Genomic DNA, 22,202 nt, shown 5'->3' with positions numbered 1-22,202 from the left:
ATTTGAATCGTGTTGAATTTTTTAGTTATGAACTATCTTCAGTGATTCCTTAACAGACTTAACTGGTAAAGGTGGCACTAAATGGCAGCTAAACAACCACAAATGGAAGAAAAGAATATCAGATATGGCCATAAAAGAAAGTGCCCAAATATCTACTTCTATCTTTTATTTTATTGTATATGATTGATCAAGCATATTGAATATGCTAGATATTTGCCTTAAACTATAAATAGAGAAAATTGATAACAATTTAAAACTGAGAAGACTATATATGTATTTATATTTCTATAAATCATATTTTTATCACCCAAAAATAAAGGCAGTTTGCAGAAAAAAATAATATTATTGTGTTTGACTAAGCTTTCAGCACATTTCATTCTTCTGAGTATTTATATTGTGTCAGACATGATATTAGAACTTTCTCGTCACCTTCCTTGTGCATCTTTGTGACTTCTATCTGCCATTTCTTTCACTTTTTTTTTAACATTTATGTATCTAGCCCTCTCAGAAAAATAGTCGGTTTGGAATTTATGTGAATTCTTTTAAATTGATAATTTGGATGCATATCATTTTGGAAAGAAGCTAATATTTCTGAGTTAACATGCTTCCTTTCCAGGTAAAATTTCTGTTCAATCTTTTCAAATTTTCTGCCTTTCACATAAATTTGATATGTTACTAGATGAATCTGTTCAGGCAAGTTTTTTTGAAGATGCATATCAATAATGCATTTTCAATTTTCTGCTCACCTTGAGAAACAAGAATTTGTTTGCACTACTGATAAGAAATCTCACCTTTAAATTGAATAAATTGAATATACAATTTGAAGAGATAAAAGATTACATAAACTAATAATTTTTCAAAAGCCAATTTGAGTCATCTGATGATACCATATACATATTATGAAAATAAATTTTAGTGGAACTTGTATATAATTCATTCTTGTAGCAAAAGACATACATCAGGAAGTGGCAGAAGTAGGGCTTCTCCATAAGGGACACAGTAGGAGTCAGTGCAGACCCCACTAAGCTCTCACTGATAGGTGCAGTCCTGAATGTTCACCGCAGGGTACGTAGACAGCCTCTGACATAGCAACTGATGAACTAGGTTTAGAGTCCTCCTCAGGGATCCCAGCTGGGACCAGAATGCTCATATAGGAGGTAAGGACAGTTAAGGAGCTGAGGACCAGAAACCCTAGATTATAAATTAGTGGTCTGGACACTGGGGATGAACTGCAACAGAGTCCTAGGGCCCATGTTTAGGTATAAGTGGGAATTGCGGCTGAAGTTGATCATGGCCAGGAAGGCCTGTTGGATTCCTTCAGGCCCTGATTCCATATCTAGGACAAAATAAAGGCAAGATTTGGATACTGTACAAAAATAGATAGGGGACTAACTACATGAATTTTTCACTGACTATTCTTCATATTACTCACTGAATACTCATATGGAAACAGCAATTAATTTTAAAAGGGCCTCGCCTTTCCCTTTCCCTTTTCCCTTTTCCCTTTTTCCTTTCCCTTTTCCCTTTTTCCTTTCCCTTTTTCCTTTCCCTTTTCCCTTTTTCCTTTCCCTTTTTCCTTTCCCTTTTCCCTTTTTCCTTTCCCTTTACCCTTATCCCTTTTCTTTTCCCTTTCCCTTTCCCTTTCCCTTTCCCTTTCCCTTTCCCTTTCCCTTTCCCTTTCCCTTTCCCTTTCCCTTTCCCTTTCCCTTTTCCATTTCCCTTTCTCTTTTCCCTTTTCCCTTTTCTTTTCCCCTTTTCCTTTCCCTTTTCCCTTTTGCCTTTTGCCTTTTCCCTTTCCCTTTCCCTTTCCCTTTTCCCTTTCCCTTTTTCCTTTCCCTTTTCCCTTTCCCTTTCCCTTTTCCCTTTTCCCTTTTCCATTTTCACTTTTCCTTTTTCCTTCTCCCTTTCCCTTTCCCTTTCCCTTTCCCTTTCCCTTTCCCTTTCCCTTTCCCTTTCCCTTTCCCTTTCCCTTTCCCTTTCCCTTTCCCTTTCCCTTTCCCTTTCCCTTTTCCTTTCCCTTTTCCCTTTTCTCTTTTCCCCTTTGCCTTTTCCCTTTCCCTTTTCCCTTTCCCTTTCCCTTTCCCTTTTCCCTTTTCCCTTTCCCTTTCCCTTTCCCTTTTCCATTTTCACTTTTCCTTTTTCCCTTTTCCCTTTTCCCTTTCCCTTTTCCCTTTTCTTTTTTCCTTTTTCCTTTTTGCTTTTCCATTCTAAGGTGCTTAGCATTGAACTCTTTTAAATGACATCTCATGCTCAGTAGTTTTCTACAATACTATTTTTTTTTGTTGTCTAATTAGTTACCTGGAGTATGATATCAGAAATAATAGTTTTTCAGAATACTACCTTCTTTCTACATCTAAAAATGTGATAAAAATCATTCACAGTATGGTATAAAGTAACAAACAAACAAAAACTGAATGGTAAAATCAAGGATACTTAAAAATTTTCTATTCTTACTTAAAAAATTAATTGTACTAGTAAAATATTGACAGATCTTAATTTAAATGAGGGGAAAACGTATTTCTAAATTTTGCTTTGAAGTAAATTAATATAATTTTCATCTTATATATATATACTATATATATATATAGTATCAAAAATTCTTATAAAAATTTTATAGCAAAGGAAGGATAGCAAAAGAATGTATGTCAACAATAACAGAAATTTCTAGTGCCATTATTTAGTTGCTCTGCTTCTTCATCTAGATATGCTGAATATGCGTTTCTTTTTTTTTAGTAGATCAATGCAGATGAAGTCTGGGTCAAACAGGTAGCAATTAGTCTAAGCTGTTAACATTATATATATATATATACATATACAACAATCTCCAGATTGTTGTATGTCACATACTGCCATCCTGGTAGCTACAGTAATTCTTTTCTTCTGGTCAGCACTCTATCGATAATTTCCTGGTCCTTAAAATTCTAACCTTACCATTCAGGGTTTTTTTGTTTTGTTTTGTTTTGTTTTGTTTTTTGTTTTTTTTTTTTTAATAGTTTATACTTACTAGATACTATCTCCCAGACAAACTGGCTACCTTATTTTGAGGGGGATCTATTATGCAATTACTTGCTATCAAGTGCCTCAAATGCCTCAATCTTTCTCATATTAACCATCATCAAATTCAGAAGACAAAAAATTCCAAGCATTTTTCCTTAATTTTGATACTTTCTTCCTCCACTTCCATTATGCCAGGGTTTCCCTTTACAGGATTTCCTGCACAGGGGATTTGTTTTATTTATAATGAATCTAAGTAAGTTCTCTTTCCCTTCACACTTCCTTTATCCTTAGGTTATCTACAGTTCTACAGTGCATAGCACAGTTTTCCTAAAGATAGCACCTGGATACTGTGCTATGTGTTGACTCCATTTTGTCAATCCAGACAGTTTTCTTGCATATCTCCATATGTATCTCCATATTGTTTTATGTATGTATATCCTTATGTTCTTTGTAAGTTCTGTCTCATGTGGAAAATTTCTTGCTTATTAAAACGATATAGAGACATTTACCAAATCATTTGTCTTATGCTATTACCATTTCAGATCCCATCATTAGACTTGCCCTCCAAAATATTCTATACTTTTCATCTGCTACAATAAAAGTTACTCAAGCTAGCACAATCAATAATTAATAATAAAATTAAGAAGAATAAAATTGTCTTTTTGAGGTTTTAGTTTCAATTTGGCAGAGTCAAAGTAAAGTTTGATTATTTGGTTACTTTGCCTTTAAGATGTATTTCAGGGTGGAACACTTGAAATAATTCCCAAGTAATACTGACAACTAGAAATGTGCAGTGCTTACTTCTTCACTCTTCTGTTTAAATATTATTTAATATAAACCAAAAGTTGTTGACAGTTAGTGGAATTTTACTGAACATAAAATGTTTCCATAATCATCAGAGGCAGCTGAAACTTGGAGGTTTTTCCACTCAACCTGTTTTTATTACATCCTAAGCAAAGGTACTTTTCTTCTCTCATCACACTTCACTTTCTTTCCAGATTTGCAACCAGAGCAGAAATGATGAGTTGATTAGAATCAAATAAAGGATTCAGCACTTTGAAATACCTCCAATCCACTGATCACTCTGTCATTGATTTTTCATTAAGCCAAGCCACTGTTCTATAGCTTTCTTCATTATTTGCATGAAAAGAGAAAACACCAAAGAAAGGAAAGAATTTCACTTGAGAATTTACAGGCCAGTGAACAAAAACAAGTAGGATAACACTGTTCTCTTAAAAATAAACAAACAAATAAACAAATAAATGAAGGGTGAGAGAGAAAAAGAAAAGGGCTAAGTTCCAGTAAAAGATCAATGAGGAGGAAGGAAGAAAAGGGAAAAAAGACCAGAGAGTAAAGCAGACTAGATGATGGAATAATGGCAATTAAATATATGGAACAGTGGCACCATGGGCCAGCAAGTAATGAAGAAAATGATGGAACAGATAATGGAATTGAATTAATTTAACCTAAAAAATATACACAAGATAATATGTAGAATTTAGAAAACTATCTGAACATGGTCATACAGCAGTAAATACAACAAAGCCAGTAGGCAAGAGAAAAAAAGATAAATGAAACAAATGTAGCAGAATGTAATGATAGATATTCAAGACTTTTAGACTTGAGATGTGATAGAAGTCCTCTATGGATTTCTAGTAATTATATGAAATGAAAGTCTATTTAAATTTAGAATTAAAAAAAATTATTTATATATGAATTTGTTATTAGTCATAATATTCACCCATACCAACCAAAGAAGAAGAAAATCAAGCAAACACTTTTATTGGGAAAAAAAAAAAAAAAAGCACAGAGATGATAGAAAAAAATGTTATTCACTGGATAAACGATTTTAATTATGTATTTATTTATTTCCAAAAGAAATCCTTTATAAAGTACTATAAATAACTCTGTTTCCATATACAAATACTATGTTCCATGACTTAATCTTGGTGTGTATTTAAAGATTGTAGCTATGGTTATGGATAGGGGAAAAAATTAATTGTCTTTTTTATCATTTAAATGAAAACCAATTTATTTGATTAGCTTTATTCTTCAAATATAAGCTCTAAATGTATTCCTGTCTTCTTCTTCTTTTTTTTTTTTTTCATAATATTTTCACCATCAAATAATTTATACTCAATTTTTTATTCCATTCCACATTTCTTAAGAAAATTGTTTTATCATTTTCTGTTCTATCTTTCCAAGATCACTATAATTTAATTTTCCTATTGTATTTTTTTCTTTTTTTTTTCTTTTTTATTATTTGCTACTTTAAATTCTGTCTAGGAAATTATCACACTTGAAGCTTTTTTTCAGACCTTATAATTGCCTTAGAGAAAGTTACAGAAAGTACTCAATGAAACTTTTATACACCCTGAAATAAAATTCAATCTCGTTTCTGTTTGCGTAATAGTGCATTTCTGAGATATTGATTAATATAATTTGCAATAAGCAAGATTCTGATAGACTTTTGCTTCTTGGTTATACTGAGCTTTGAAGCTGCATTTGACAGAATTGTCCAGCCTTATGTAAAGGACTTTAAAAACATCTCAGCAAAAGTCACAATCTAAGAAAAATACTTCTCTGAAATGATAGTGGTATTCCAAGCATGGAATTGCATATATCTGTGTGATAGAATGTTGAATTCTCAGAACATAATCTAAAATAATTTTTCATGATGGACTTCTCTTAGTGATGATTAGTAGAATTTACTTTGTATGAAGAAGCATTACTTAATTTTGAAATGACTGTCTTCAAGAGTGGAGCAGTGCAGGTACACAGAAGTGTATTATTAAAACTAACTGTAGTTGCCCAGTTACTGCTGCAAGAATAGTTCTAGTTATTTCTTAATATTTAAGAATATTAGAGAAACATCTTAAATTTTTGGAACAATGGTACTACATTGGGCAATTTATGCATCACAGAATGGTGTTATGAACTGTATTGTCATGTTGGTGTTATGAATCGTATATAGGAAATTGAGAATAATATTCTACTTCTGCTTTATTGTTGTCATGGGTAAACTACCTTTTGTTCCAACACTAATGACTTTTGGAATGACTTCCTATGTTCATCATTTGTTAGAAAAAAGTATGTATATCACTAAAGAGCTTTGTACTTCTATATGCTAACTAGTTTGTCTCAGACAAGTTACATTTTTCAGAGGCCCTTTAAGTATATCAAAGTAAGAAGACTGGTATCAATTATTCAGTGATTATAGATACCTCTTATTTTAATGGAAATATATAGAACTGAACTGTAAAGTAACTGAAGATGTGACTCAAAGCCCATGGAAATGATTGTGAAGTTATCCAGTGATTACACAAGGAGGTCTGAAATAAATTGAACAAACACTTAGAATTTCTGATGTGTGAATGATAAATCTGTATAAAAAGTAGTGACAAGAATGATGCACTTATTTATATTTTAATTTTTCTTACCTTTATTTATTTATTTATTTATTTATTTTATTTTTTATTAGGGAAGATTACTTCTATATTGGATCAGCTAAGGATGACTTTCAAAAGTACATGTTAAAATTAGTTACCTGACTTTTTTTCTGTTATTTTATACTAGATTTAAGATTTGTTGTCTTTTCTGTAAGAAATAATTCCACTTATCATTACTATTTATTCCTATTCCCATCATATCATAGGAATGGTATGAAGAGAGGACAGTTTTAAAATCATACTTACTGTAATTTTATTTGAAAATCTGAAACTTAACTATGCTGAGAGGAGATTTTCTCATTTCCTGGAAAATCTCCCTTTTATTTTTGTGAGGATAGAAAAGCAGATACTCTACCTGTACTGATTTTCTGTGTTGAAAACAGAAGATTAGGGAGTCCGAATTTTTTAATTTTATTTTTTTCTCCCAGGAAAGGACTCTCATTTTCAATTTTAATTCAACATGTATTTTCTTTAAAAATGCTTTAATCTTCCTGTTAGAAACTGTAGAAATGTGAAAAGTTCGTTACGGCTATTTAGTAGCTAAGAATCTCCATCTTTGAAGTGATTTATTGTATTTGTTGTTGTTATGCAATAATGTCTTTATATTTAAAGAAAGTGGATTTTTTCATATAAAATCACAGATTCTGAACCACATGCAGTTGAGAACTGGATGAAGATATCTTTTCCTCCTTCACCTGTCTTCCCTACTAGAATGTTAACTTTTTACCAGAACAGAAATAACATATATGACAATAATGTCACAGGCACTGTTTTCATGGATAAATTTCGAAGCTCTTGTAGAATTTGAAGATGGCTCTGGAAGTTCCCAGTAACTACAATGGTGATAACTAAAATATGGCATCTCCCCTTTTAGTATTTTGATATTTTCACAACTTAAATTAAAGTTACAAAAGATAATTCAAGTCATTTAAAAACTTGTTATCAGTTAAAGAAACAAATCTTTCTCCTATTTTCCTTTGACTTTGGCTAAGTGATCTTTCTTATTGATTTCCTATTCCTATTGATTCTGTCACTCATTGGACACATCTTTGTCTATATGCTTCCCTTTGCTAACTGATTTGACTTGGTTTTATTTTTAAATTTTTAAGTTCTTCACTAGGTTGGTTAGATGAATCATTTCAGACAACAGTGTTCAAATAACTATGAAATCAATGGTAGAACCATGAGGAAACTGGAAGAAACAGAATTCCCTCTTCTGATGCTTAGCAAGCTTCAAGATTAGTACTGGAGCATTCATCCTAACACATCCTAAAGTAGGAGGCTATACACTATAACATTATCATAATGTTTCAGCTATTAGAGGCTAAAAATAAGCAACATGTACTTTGCTATTTAAAATAATAATAATAATAATAATAATAATAATAATAATAATGATAATAATAATAATAATAGTTACTTTAAGGACCTCGAATATTTTTGATAGCTGTAGAAGTAATTCTTGCAATATGTTTTATTCTGATAACTTTTCCTATCCAATAAGCAGCTAAATTCTGACCATAGGGATTTTAAAAATTGTTTTGTATAGTATTGAGATATGGCCCTCACTTAAAATTTGAAGATTTTCTTGCTATTTTTGATGTGTTAAATTAAATTTACTGTTATAAGAAAAATAATTATTTTAAAATCTTCTTTTATTTATGATGCTAAAATTGAGTGAAGAACTGTATAATTAAAGTTTCACATTAGTAATGAATAGTGGGAGGTTTTAGAAATTTAATTTGTAAAGAAAATAATGATCATGCCAAAACCTCATGCGTAATTTATTGTTTAGTTAAAAGCAGCTGCTCAATTAAAAATCTTAAGCTTTGCCCTGTGATCATTACAAGACTAGTTTTCTATTTTGTCAGGGAAAAAGTGTCATTTCACAAAAATTAATTACTTCATAAATCATATGTTGATTTGTCAGTGAATTTTTGAATGCATTTCTATTAACATTTTGAGTGAGATTTAAACTTGATCACTGTTAGACCCTTCTGCTCTGTTTTGTTTATTTGATATGCTAGTAAGGCAAAGTTTGTTTACTTATTTTAAACTGATTGAATAGGCATATAAAAGCACAGGTGCTTCTCCTATTCATATCTGAATTGAAATTCTTTTTAAAATTATGGATGGCAAGAAACAAAGACATCTTCCCTATCCCACACTTTGTTGGCTTAACTACACTCATTCTTTCTTATCTTCTCTATCATCCCCTACTCTGAGTGGTGCAGGAAGGATGGGGAAAGAAGAGCAATGGTTGGTCAATGATAGCTCTGCTCTACTTCTCCTTCCTCCTCATACTTTCACTTGCTCCACTCTGGGTCCTTCTTGGGCCACAGTGTAAATATTTGTTTCACTATGATCTCACAGACTGTAGAATCTCTGCTTCAGTGTCTGAAGTACTTTCTTACCCTCTTTTTTTTCTCACAATGGCATCTGTGACAGCTGAGGAAGTGAGGGATAGATGAGTGGACAGTGAGGTGGGTTGAGAACTGGCTGACTGGCAGAGCACAGAGGGAGTCCGGTTGGAGACCTGTAACCAGTGGTGTTCCCCAGGGGTCGGTGCTGGGTCCGGTCTTGTTCAACATCTTCATCAATGACCTTGATGAGGGGATAGTGGCCACCCTCAGCAAGTTTGCTGATGATACAAAGTTGGGAGGATTGGCTGACACACCCGAAGGCTGTGCTGCCATTCAGCAAGACCTGGACAGGCTGGAGAGCTGGGCAGTAAGAAACCAGATGAGGTTTAACAAAAGCAAGTGTAGAGTCTTGCATCTAGGGAGGAATAATTGCATGCACCGGTACAGGTTGGGGGATGACCTGCTGGAGAGGAGCTCTGCAGAGAGGGATCTGGGTGTCCTGGTGGACGACAGGTTGGCCATGAGCCAGCAGTGTGCCCTTGTGGCCAAAAAGGCCAATGGCATTCTGGGGTGCATTAAAAAGAGCGTGGCCAGCAGGTCGAGGGAGGTGATCCTCCCCCTCTACTCTGCCCTGGTAAGGCCTCATCTGGAGTACTGTGTCCAGTTCTGGGCTCCCCAGTACAAAAAAGACAGGGATCTCTTGGAAAGAGTCCAGCAGAGAGCCACAAAGATGGTGAAGGGCCTGGAGCATCTCCCCTATGAAGAAAGGCTAAGTGAACTGGGTCTGTTTAGCCTTGAGAAAAGAAGACTGAGAGGGGACGTGATCCAGGTCTCCCTGGCTGCCCAGGGAGGTTGTGGAGTCTCCTTCTCTGGAGATATTCAAGACCCGCCTGGACGCCTACCTGTGCGACCTGGTGTAGGGAGCCTGCTTTGGCAGGGGGGTTGGATTCGATGATCTCTGGAGGTCCCTTCCAACCCCTACGATTCTGTGATTCTGTGATTCTGTGGTTTGTAGAGCCACTTCTCACATTTTTTTGCTCTTCTGGTTTCATTGGGAAAGAATTTATTTTCTTTGTCATGTCTGGTATGGTGCTATGTTCTGGCTTTAGGAGAAAAACAATGCTGACAACATCACAATATTTTAGTTATTCCTGAGTAGTTATGCACAGAGCCAAGAACATTTCAGCTTCCCAAACTGAGGGGGGGGTGAGAGAGTCCAGAGGAAACTAGGAACTGGGAAGGGATAGAATCAGGATAACAGACCTAAACTGGCCAAAGATATATTCCACATCATATGATATTATGCAAAAATTATGAAACTCTGGAGAGTTGGCTGGGGAAACCAGCCGCTGCTTCGGATCTCCCTGGGCATTGATCAGATGGTGGTAAGAAATTTCACTATATGTATGTATGTATGTATGTATGTATATATATATATATATATATATATATATATATATATGATTATCATATATTATTACCCTTACTATTATGTTTTCTCTTCTTTTTCTGTCTTGGTATATAGTTTTTATCTCAGTCTATGCGTTCTACTTTGTGTTTTTAATTCTATCCCCCATCCCACTGGGAGGGAGAATAGTGAGTGAATGTCTGTGTGATACTTAGCTGTCTGCCAGGTTAAATCACAGTCCTTTTTTTTTTTTTTTTTTCCTGAAACCTCATGTTGCCTGTCAGCATATTACCCTTTTGAAAATTTGCTTTCCCAGAGGCACCACTACCTGGTGTCTTCCAGATGGAAGCTGCTGGAAATGGTTGGAACCAGCTGTCAGGCAATAGCCTCTTTTCCCAGAGACTCTACTGCTACCAAAAGCTTAAACATGAAACAAATGCCCATGTAAAACACACAAATTACAGAGTGAGTCTCAAATTAGTTACAATAAAAATCAAGTAAATTAGCTAGCTCCAGAATTTTTTTTCTTGAATCACAGGATTTTTTTGTTCCTTCTACGACTGGCAGTTCTTTCATTGATGTACTGCTTGGTTATTAACTACTGTTTAATCTCTTTCTGAATTGCTTTGATAAATAATTTTTGGATTAATAACTTTTGGATTGGTAAACAAACTAGTTCAACAAGAAAACTGACATTTTTCACTCAAATTTCATGGGATTTTTTTATTATTATGTACAGATGGATAGCTTTTTAAATTAAAACAGTTCTTTTCTGAAAGTATAGCAGAGCGCTATTGAAGAGTACGATCTTTGATTATTTGAGTATTACTGAAAAATAAATATTGAGAAAACAGAAAAGGCTTGGAGTAGGAAGGATTAGAAATGAATATATTAGATATAGATATAGATATAGAAATGAATATATATTTCAGTTGTTTGGGACTACTTTACTTTCTAATACAATGATGGAAAAATAGTTAAACAAATCTGCCAAAAATGCAAAAGGGTAAGTCATTATTTCTGTATCCAAAATTCTTCAAAAATGTGAGCTGTGATTTCATTTCCATCATGATGCAATCCATCAGAATTCCTTTGGAGCATATTTGATCCTGTCTTAGACTGGGGACTGTTGCTCCTTGATATTTTTGCCTGCGATTTTCTTGGAACCTGCTACTTAGATTCAGCCTGTTGTGATGAAAACTTAGAATGACATGGGTGCATAGATAGATCAATAGAATATGTGTATGAAAAGTCCACAATATCAAATAGTTAAATTAAAACTAATTTAGCTCTGACAGTTATTAGAGGAATCAAAATTATGTCCTTGTGAAAATATTGCTGATTTGATCCCCCATATTGCCTATGAGAGTCTCAAATAATTACATATTTAAATGTATACACATAATATAAGCAGTAATCCTTTGCTCTCAGAAATTATTAGAAATTATTTGATTACATTTTAATTTTTTTTCTTTTTTTTCTTTCTTTTTTAAATTTTTTTTCCATTTGTTAGGACTGAACATCATTCTTACCATTCCTTTATTTAAAAAATAATTAGATAAATAAAAACAAACAAAAAAAAATACACTGGAAATTAAGAAAATTAAGATGCCTGTGCAAATATAGAAATAGATCTGTTATTTCTGTACAGTATATAAATAGCAGCATGTGCTAACAAAGGTTTATATCTGTTTTGTTTGCAAAATGATTAATTTTTATTTTAGCTATGGTAAAGAATAAACTCAATTCATTCTTATTAGAAGCTATGTAGTAAAATTTATCACCTTCACCTTTTCACCTTCAAACTTTCTTGCATGCATATTGTCATGTTAGAGACTGTTTCTCTGCATTCTCTGCATTACCTTAATATTTTCTTCTGAGCTTTGTTTTGTTCCCCTCTAGTCTCCAATTTCTATTTTCTTTAGATTAAGGACTGTGACAAAGAGCTTTCTCTGTATGGAGACTTGGGATTTTACAAATCTGAATCTTGGTTTCTTTTTTCTTGTCATCTGTTCCTTAACCACGAAGAAGAGTACTTTCCTACTTTGGTATACTGTGGCAATAAGTGTATAAAGTTACAAAGTAGTCTTGTATTTAAGATCACATATATCATGGAAAAGAGGCTGCTAGTAGACAGAAGAATTTGAATCTGACATAGTATATTTTATAGACTAATAAGGATTGGATAAAATTTCCTGGAGAGGCTGGAATCTTCATCCTCATAGATTTTACAACATTCAGCTGAATATAGCCTTCAACAAGCTGATACCTCAGAGCTGACCTTAGTTTGTGTAAGAGGCTGGATTAGAGGCCTCCTTAGGTCTCTTCCAAGCTGAATTACCCTGTTTTTCTGTGTTGTGTAATTAATATTTTGGGATATTTAGCCAATCTTTTTTGCGGTTACTTTCCTATGCAATTTTATAGTTTTAGTAAGACAACTGTTCTCTGTATGTATATAGTAAGATTAAATTAAAGTTTAAAGTTGCATGGGAAATCCAAAACAAGTCTGGAACAAATCTGCTTCTTTCTTTTGTGGCTTTCATCACAGTTTACAGTGGACAGAGAGTAAAAGAGGCTAAAATGATTAGTGTTGAATCTCAAGAATTACACTGTGGAATTTGATATCAAAACCCAACATTATGATAACCTTGTGTGTGAGATATGGACCATTCAATTTCAGGAAATTAGGAGAAGTATTAAGCTAATACTTTCTGAGCTACTTAGAAATTGGAGGTTTTTACACAAAAGCAGAGATATATTCTTAGATAACATTTCCAGATCATGTTATTTTTTAAAGTAATTTAATTTCTTAACTCCTTCATAAATATAAAAGCATGGATATTCATGGATATTTAAACAATGTATTTAATGCCATAGATATCAAAGATCTTAATGGCAAAATGCATGCTTCAATTTTTAAAAGCATATTTTCTTGAATTTCCTGTTTTTTTCCTCTTATGATTGACTGCTACTGCTCCTTAAATATTTAGTATTTAGTGCTTTTGCATCTTTCTACTTGTAAATACTTAGTTTACCGTTCATACATCAGATATGTTTATCTATTATGAATTACCATGGAAGAGAAAATAAAAGGCTACAAGCCAGAATGAAATAAATGCAAGATTTCACACTATCATGAAAGAGGGTAACTAGATATCTATCAGTGGGGAAATACTTAATTTTAATTTGGCAGTCAGAATCTGGGATGATAAAGACTGGTGTATACAAAACTTAAAATGTTATGTTTCTGTATTATGTTTCTGTATTATTTTATAAACATCAGTAACAAACATTTCTTACACTTCCTACATTAGTTCTGAAATGTCCTTTAGCCCAGAACTGCCCAGGCAAGTGTTAGATTCCTGGAGACATTTAAGAGATATGTGGATGTGACACTTAGGGACACTGTGGTCTTCATAGTGTTAAGTAATTCTTGAACTTAATGATCTCATGGGTCTTTTCCAACCTAAATGATTCTAATATTCTATGATTTAAAGATGTGAATATCCTTGCCTTAACCAATTTTAAATGAAATATCCAAAATGAACTACATTTGAAAGTCAGTAACAAACTGTAGATAAGCTAAAAGTATGTGAATCTAGGGAGGAAAAAGTTTTAAAATTACATATTTAAAAGGGTAATCAATATTTTGTTGAACAGCAATTATCTGATATACCACACTAGCACTAAAATAAGCAGTTTATCAAGGTGTTTCTGTGTATGAAAAAATCAATACTGTTTTCCATCATTTTAACTTTACAGTTATGAAAAAGTTGCTTTAATTTGATACTATATTTGAGAGCTTGTCATTCCCTAAGGGCTTGTGTCTATCCTTAAGGACATTAGCTACTTTGCATGCAACTAAAATTTCACCTGATAAATGACTACAGGTTTATCTCAAGAATGACAAAATAGGTAGAAAACAAATCAGTGATGAACTTTCAGAATTTCCAGTCAGAAACTTAGAGTTTGGAACCAGAAATCTGAGAAAGAGAGAGAATATAATTATATTTGGTGTAAGGGTCTATTGGTTTTGATTCATTTTAAAAAGAAGCAACAAGAAAACACATGTTCAACTGTTAACAGTTCTATGGACATATTTTGTGAATCTATCACGTGCAGAAATATATTAATGCATATGAAGTTACATGCCACATTTTTTCCATTAAATATATTTGAAAACAAAATGTTTGAAATAAAGTAAGTGTACAATTTTTTTTTTTACTGATTGAAAGAAAAAGTATAATTGCAGAATTTCTTAAATATTCAAACACAATCATATTTTCTTATTGTATTTATATTTTAATTAATTAATTGTGTCTTAAGGCAGCAAGAATCTAAGCATTTGAGGACTGAGATAAAAAACTACTTGCTAAGATACAAAGAAAAATGGAAACAAAAATGTTATGATAATTACATGTATAAAGGTAGATCTGCAGTTCAATTATTTGCCACCAGCTGATTCATGCCCAGCTAAAAATATAGATGTCTACACACTAATGCCTCATTGACAACTTCTCACAATGTGCTAATTGATGGCCAGCAATCCCAGAGAAGCAGCTGGCATCTGTCCAATTCCTCCCAGTCTCATGGCCTTCTTCGTGACATCACAGCGTATGGAATAATCCCAGCCTAGTTCAGGCCAGCAGTCCTGGTTCTGCCCTGCTCCCTGTATCTGCACATAAAGGCAGAGTCTATTCCCTACCAACAGCCCTGTCCTGACCTTAGGTGTGCTCGCATCACTCAGCAACAACCAAAACATTCATGCACTGTTAACATGATCTTGTTTGCATCCAGGACATTAACAGTGAACAGTATATTTACAAGTTCCTCCAGACCTAAGACAGTGTTTTGCAGACTTCAGCTTGACATTCCACATTACTGAAATACTAGAAAGATGGAGTCTGAAAGTATACAGATTCCTTCCAAAATAGTAATTATTACAGAAAAAACCCACCTAATTGACAGTACATTTAAAATTGTGCAAAACTTCTTCATTTCTACACCTTTTCTCTTTTATTTATTTTTTCTCACCTTTTTGATGTCTTTTTGGATTCTTAACACCTTTGCTTTACATCAGAAAGATTGAAGTTGTGACAGGTACTTGTTATGATGAATAACCAGCAGAATGAATTCTTTGCCAAAGAGTGTGATGGTAGTAATGATTTTTTTCTCCTCTATCTTGGGTCAATTTGGGGCTGTTTATACATGATTCTAAACATATCTCATATACTCTTTCTTTTCTCTGGCTCTCAGTTAAGTAGTATATCTGTTCTTTAAAGTAGAATGATTACAAAAGCATTGCCAGATTCATGTTACTGAAATTATTTTACAAAGTGTCATAATTTTCCATGCAAATAATATCTAAAATCGAAATACATTTTATGTCTTCATATGATATACTAATTTTCACCAGTCTTACTACTGGAGTTTTAGAATTTCTACATATAAAATGTTGTTTGGGAAGAACAGTTGATTTTTTCTATTGTAGAAGATCTGAATAAATAAGTGGCAATAAGACATATAAAAATAGGCATTTTACTGTTTCCCTGATACCTTTGTCTTATTATGGACTTATTATGGACTTGTAATGTTTCATTTTAAATGGGAAAGACAGTCAATGTAGCTAATATTTATTTTTTTTGTAGAACATTACATAGAAATGTAACTTAAACCCTGAGGTCATGAGCAGCAGTACACAATGAGTAATACTCAGATTGTCACACTAATAAAGAATTCAATTATCTGAGCAGAATATATTCAATTTCCTTTTGAAAATTTGTGATAGCTTACTGTGGTATTACAGAAGAATGTTTTTAATTCTTATTTATTAAAATTCTCATTCTGCATCCACTAAACCACAAGTAAAAAACTGCATATATCATGTAAATTTCAGTATATCAATAAAATTAAAGAAGTCCATACCTTTCCGAGTAAATGTAGCATAATGATGGTGATAAAGGTCATTTATCTGAAAGCAAAATGGTATAAAGTAATAATAATTTGTTGTGCAAAGGAACTGTAATGTGTGCCATGCTAATAACATATCTTTAGCTTAAAAATCTCTTGCCCATCAAAACGGTGCATATGCACCTCTCATAAAACTAAATACTTTTACATAAATTTATACTTCTTTTCTGTGGAAATTACATGCTTATTGTCCAAACTAACTTCAATAGATATCAGTTGAACAGAGCTGCAAATCAAACATTTATTCAAATTATTGTCATGATTTTATGTTGGTCAACTGATTTTTGTATGATTATATTTACCAATTAATTAATGTACTTACTAGGTTATGAAGAAGCTAATCGTAAATTAAGTGATATAGAGTTGTCAAATAATTATGTGTATGCCTATTTGGAAGAAGTAAAAATGTTATTAAATTTTATTATTTGAAAAAATATATGTTCCTGCAATTAAACTATAAACAATGTGCTTATTATATTCCAAATATTCTGTGAATAATACTCAATCTCTCTTTATTAACATAAGTTATTTCAACTAATCTTGTTTTAATGAAAATATGGTAAAACCAACAGCAGAATTCTGGATACATGCATTAATGACATTACACATATATAGATTTGTATATACTTCTCTTGAAACATAATTTCTACTTTTATTATATTTTTCTACTTTTTGATCATCATGCTGTGAGTTATATTACCTTATTATTTGTCTTTCATGACTGTCATGGCAGTAATCAAAAATAATGAATGATAGTGTTCAGCTTCAAATACTTGAAAACAATTTAATGATGAAAAATAATTTAAAAAATCAGTCTACACAATTTGCCATACAAAACAAACTGGGCTCTAAAAGCATGTCCATATTTTGCTGGTGAGCATACGTAACAAAATTGTTTTTTTCTTTGACTGCTATGCTTGACTGGTAAATACTGTAGGATTTGTTGTCCTGATGTGAACCATGATTAGTATATTTTTCTAGAATATCTAAGATATTTAAAGAAAATAAATGCTGCTATAAGTACATCAAACAAAAAGAATTTGTAGATTTGGCTATTAGTAGTGCATATTAGCAGTACTATTACACAGATATTGTCTTTTTCTTTATATCTCACAAATAGTGGATTTAATTTAAAAATAAACAAGCAAAAATAAGAAAAACAGCCAGAACACTCCCACTAAACCATCAATATCCCAGCAAGCCTGTAATTCATTTCAAAAGATCTTTCTTTATGAATCATGGCCCAACTATTTTTCATCATACCACTACGCTTCAAACATAAGTCTCTGTAAAATCAATAATTCAATAACAGTTTGAACATAATCCTAAACAAAATTGATTGTCTTTTTTTTTTTTTTTTTTTTTTTGTTGTTGTTGGTCCACTGATAACCTAGATCGTTTTTAAAGTCCAATTTTTATATCTATATCTTATCATTGCATTTTTCTCAAGCCAATGTACTTGCTGGTTTATTGCACATGAAAACCCCTGAAAATTCATATTTTCTCAAGTAATTAAAATATGTATTTCAAGTTGGTTTCAATGATGAAATGAAAAACATCCTGAAACAGTTTTATTTTTCGATTAACTGTGATTTGTTTGTTTTTTGTAGGTTAACAGGATTTCATCTTCCTCCACCTGTGACAAGTACAAAATCTGTATTCTCACTGCGCTTGACAAGTGACTTTGCAGTTAGTGCTCATGGGTTTAAAGTTTACTATGAAGGTAAGATATTCTAAACAAATTAAATAAACCTATGTAATCACATATTCATAACTTTATTCAAGTTATGTTTGCCACTTATGCAGTCACAGAAATTTGTAGACTTTAATAAAAAATCTAAAAAGAACTTCAACTCATCATAGAATCAATAATAGAATAATTTGATTTAGAAATTACCTTAAAGGTCATCTAGTTCCAACACACTAGCCATGGCCAGAGATGCTACTTACTAGATCAGATTGCCCAGGGCTCCATCCAACCTGGCCTTCAAAACCTCCAGGGATAGGCAACCTGTACCAGTGCCTAACTGAACTCCATGCAAAGAATTTCTTCCTAACATCTAATCCAAATCTCCCCCTATTTTAATTTAAAACCATCTCTGCTTGTTCTATCAGTATCTTCTCATGTAAAAAGTTGGTCTCCATCTTGTTTAAAAGCTCCCTTTAAATACTGCAGTGAGGTCTTCCCAGAGCCTTAACTTCTTCAGGCTCAACAATTTCAGCTCCTTCAATCTTTCTTCATAGGTGAGTTGCTCCAGCCCTCTGATCATTTTTTGTGGTCCTCCGTTGGACATACTCTAATGGTCCTGCATAATTCATGTGCTGGGGGCACCAGACCTGCATGTAGTACTCGAGATAGGGCCTCACAAGGGCAGAGCAGAGAAGGACAATCACCTTCTTTCTCCCTGATGTATCTCTCTTTCTTTTCTGATGCAGCCCAGGATACACTTGTTCTTCTGGGCAACTAATGCATCTTTCTTAGGAACAGGCTGTTTTTCGTGAAGCCATATGCTCTGTCTCAGATCACCTCCTTGTCATGCATGCATTTTAACATAGCCTCCAAGAGGATCTGTTCCATGATCTTTCCCAGCACAGAGATTAAGCTCACGAGTTTGCAGTTTCATTTGTACCTTTCTTAAAAATGGGAATGATATTTCCATTTTTCCAGTCACTGAAGTATTCACTTGACAGCCATTACTTTTCTAATGTGATGAAGAGTGGCTTGACAATTACCAAACCAATTCCTTCAATACACTGGGATGCATGCCATCAGGCCACACAGACTTGTATGTGTTTCTGAAATGTGGAAGTTCATAGTACTGTATGCATATTCAAGAAAATATCTTGTTTATGATCTAGTTCATTTTAGACATGTTTGAAGAGCTGGAATATATGATCCATCCAGTTTTTATAATTTTCTGGCACTGAGGCTATAAACTGTAACATATTTATATGACATAAACAAAAATTATTGTTTTTCTTTTTATTATTATTATTATTATTAATTAATGAAAAGACATCTTTCTACTTTGGTTAAGCGTATTTGTTGGCAAGCCAGAAGCTGAAGTGAACTTACTGGAAATGCTTTGAGGCTATTGTTGAACCCCTTTTAGCCCATCAGTAATAGAGAATTAATCTGTTGGATCATAAATATCTGAATCACACACTGATAGCTAGGAAAATATCTGGAAGGCCAATTTTTCTAGTTTGCATACAAGGTAGAAGGCAGTATACAAAGTAGAAATTGAGTGTGTGTGTGACCAGATTTGGCTGGATTACAGCTACTTCACAGTTTGTTCATTTTTTGATTGTCAGTAACTTTGTTTTCCAACATTGTGATTAGAAAAAATGTTATCTATAAATGTAATTATTATGAAATATTTACTATGCAAAATATAGCATGCACCCTTCTTATACAAATTTTAAAAAGTGCAGTAATTTTATCAATGATTTGTTGCCATAAATAGTCAAATTTAACTTCACTCTATATAGTGTCATCTGCTGCTCCCATATGTTTTTTGCAAAAAGGTCAGTACTAGCAGAAAGGGTATTGTGCATTTCAGTTACGACAGAAAACATTTAAAACTAAAATGCAGGATCAGCAATGGCTGCACAGACAACTAACTCCTCACATAGTTCCTTTCTAGGCTAAAAATGTCGTGCTGATTAACAGGAATCTAGCTCCCAAATCACTGACAAGTATGAGTAAATATACTCATCACAGAAATCATTATTTTAGAACAAAATATAAACTTGTTACCTTTAATTTGATGTTTGACTATATTTTTTATCTGATGTTTTGTTCCATGACGTCAGCAATACCAAAATCAATAAAGTTAGACATGAAAGTTCTAGTTCACTGGAGTCACCTCTCCTATGGCTAGACCTATTTCTTTGAGAGCTGCACTAAGGCAGACATTTTTTTTTCTTCCTGTTTTTCTGACTTCATGTGAGGCTACCTATTTTTACATGCAGTTAGCAAAGAAATGAAAACTTATTATGTTAGATTCATTTCATGCCTTATTCCTTGACATGAGAGAATAGATGTATTTAAATGATAATTACATAAGAGCAATCTCCATTTTGGTTCTTGTACTCTTTTTGAATGTGTATAACCCTGCAATCAACATTTTCAAATCTGGTTCTACCTAGCATTCAATTTTCAACAATTCTGATTGCCCAGTAGCTGCTTGTTAGCTTCCTGATGAAACATCTGCACACACAGTACTCCTAAATATCAGGCCACATACTTAAGTGCTTCATTATGGATATGCAATTTGAAACCTAAGACAGAAATGATTAACAACTCTTCAGTGCAATGAAGTGAAATCAGTCAGAGATGGTGTGAGAGGGAAGCACGAGCAATCAAAGCATATATTTGAAGAGAGCATATCCAGGTATAAGATGAAAAAGAAGGAATATACCTTTCACAATCAGTGATCATTTAAAATGTTTTCCTTTGAAATGTTTGAAAATGGAGCACATAAGAAAATCAGATTTTTTACTCTCTTAAAAACAAACAAATCAAGTGAAAAGGTCCTGCAAAGGTCTCTTTCTCTGATCCACCATCATCCTTGACAAAATTTCAGTTGAGCTGAAAGTTGACATTTGACAGAGCCTACAGAATTCATGGATCTACTGTGGGCATTCTTGGCATAAGAGAACTTTTTCTCAAGGGAATAAAAATGTTAATGGAAACATATAAAATGATATAAACTATAGAAGCAATGGAGTGGGCCATCATATATATCCAGTCAAATTGAGTTTACGGTAGACGACTGAAAAACACATTCTGACCTCTATCACGAATAAGCCTCAGTCTTAATCCTCACTCTTTTTCCTGCACCTTTCCCTCCTGCCTTTCTTTCTTCCATGTCAAGTGAAATGTTTGGGGTTTGGGTAGCTTTGGTACCATTGTGCATTTACTGCTTTATGTGCATTTTCTCAATAATTTGAGGGGGAAAAAAAAAACAAACACATCAGAGTAATATGCCTTGTACAGCACAATAACTCAGGGGAAAAAAAAAAAGAGATGGAATGAGAAAAATGTGAAAGAGGTTACTAAAAATAAAAATACTTCACTTAAAGTAATGACAAAAAATGGTGAAGTACATTGAAAAATAAAGAACTTTTAAGAAAAATACTTGAGCTACTATAATTTCCAGCTGTGTGTATATATATATTTATCATTTCATCACTGACTAGTCATGCAGCTTTGCTGGGTGGAGTGAGGACTGAGGGTTCTACAAGTCTACTGATTCTATTTGTTTTTATTTTTTGCATTTTTTAATTTTTCTATTGTTTATTTATTTATTTATTTATTTTAGTTTCCTGGAGAGCATGCTAGCATCTCTATCTTTTATTTTTTTTCCTAATAGCTTCCAGGATCTACATGTGGGCATTAATGTATGGAGGAAAAATGCTACAATTAATCATCCATTTGATCATTTAAGTTAAGTCATGCTGTAGGTTTGCTTTTTTTATATGTTTTTGTAAGAATATTTTGGTTTTGAACAGAATTTGACAACCCAATACTCTCAGTTGTCCTGAGAAATAAAGACAGCTTTGCTCTTTGTGTCTAGGGAGAGAAAACACAGCTACTAAGAAAGCAAGCAAAACAGCTTATTGCACCACACAGCAAGGGGGTTCAGTGAACAGAGTTTTGCTTTGAGCAGTGCTTTCTTTTGTTTTTACTGGTTAATTTTACAGCTATATAACAGGTATCTGGCATAGTAAACTTATTAACATTTTTCATGATAACATTTTTAAATCTTTATTTGATTTCAACAGGAAAGGCATTTTTGTGCTTTTCTATTGACTATGAGAAAGAAAAAAGAATTTCATTTATAGGTTATTTTTATATTGAAAACACAATATCCTGGGTATGTTTCATATTTATAATAGTATTATCAAATAACATTTGCTCTTTTTTTTTGTACTGTTACAATACTTGTAAAAGCTGAATTATAAAACTATTATTAGACACTATAAATAATGAAGTGATTCTGATGTTTC

The 22,202-nt window shown here is 32.9% G+C and overlaps 1 protein-coding gene across 4 annotated transcripts in view; it reads left to right on the top strand.

The window, feature by feature from the left end:
* The window catches only part of CSMD3 (CUB and Sushi multiple domains 3), a 549,229-nt gene that overhangs the window by 79,222 nt on the left and 447,805 nt on the right, over nt 1–22,202 (top strand). For all 4 annotated transcript variants that reach the window (XM_031591144.2, XM_031591143.2, XM_031591142.2 and 1 more), the window contains exon 3: nt 17,798–17,910. In XM_031591144.2, the coding sequence (XP_031447004.1) occupies nt 17,798–17,910 (113 nt within the window). The remainder of the gene's footprint in view (nt 1–17,797; nt 17,911–22,202) is intronic.

The sequence above is a fragment of the Phasianus colchicus genome, chromosome 3 (genome assembly GCF_987193195.1).
Source record: "Phasianus colchicus chromosome 3, bPhaCol1.hap1.1, whole genome shotgun sequence".
NCBI classification, from domain to species: Eukaryota; Metazoa; Chordata; class Aves; order Galliformes; family Phasianidae; genus Phasianus; species Phasianus colchicus.
Note: the sequence above shows the minus strand (reverse complement) of the source record. Positions and strands in the feature narration are given on the sequence as shown.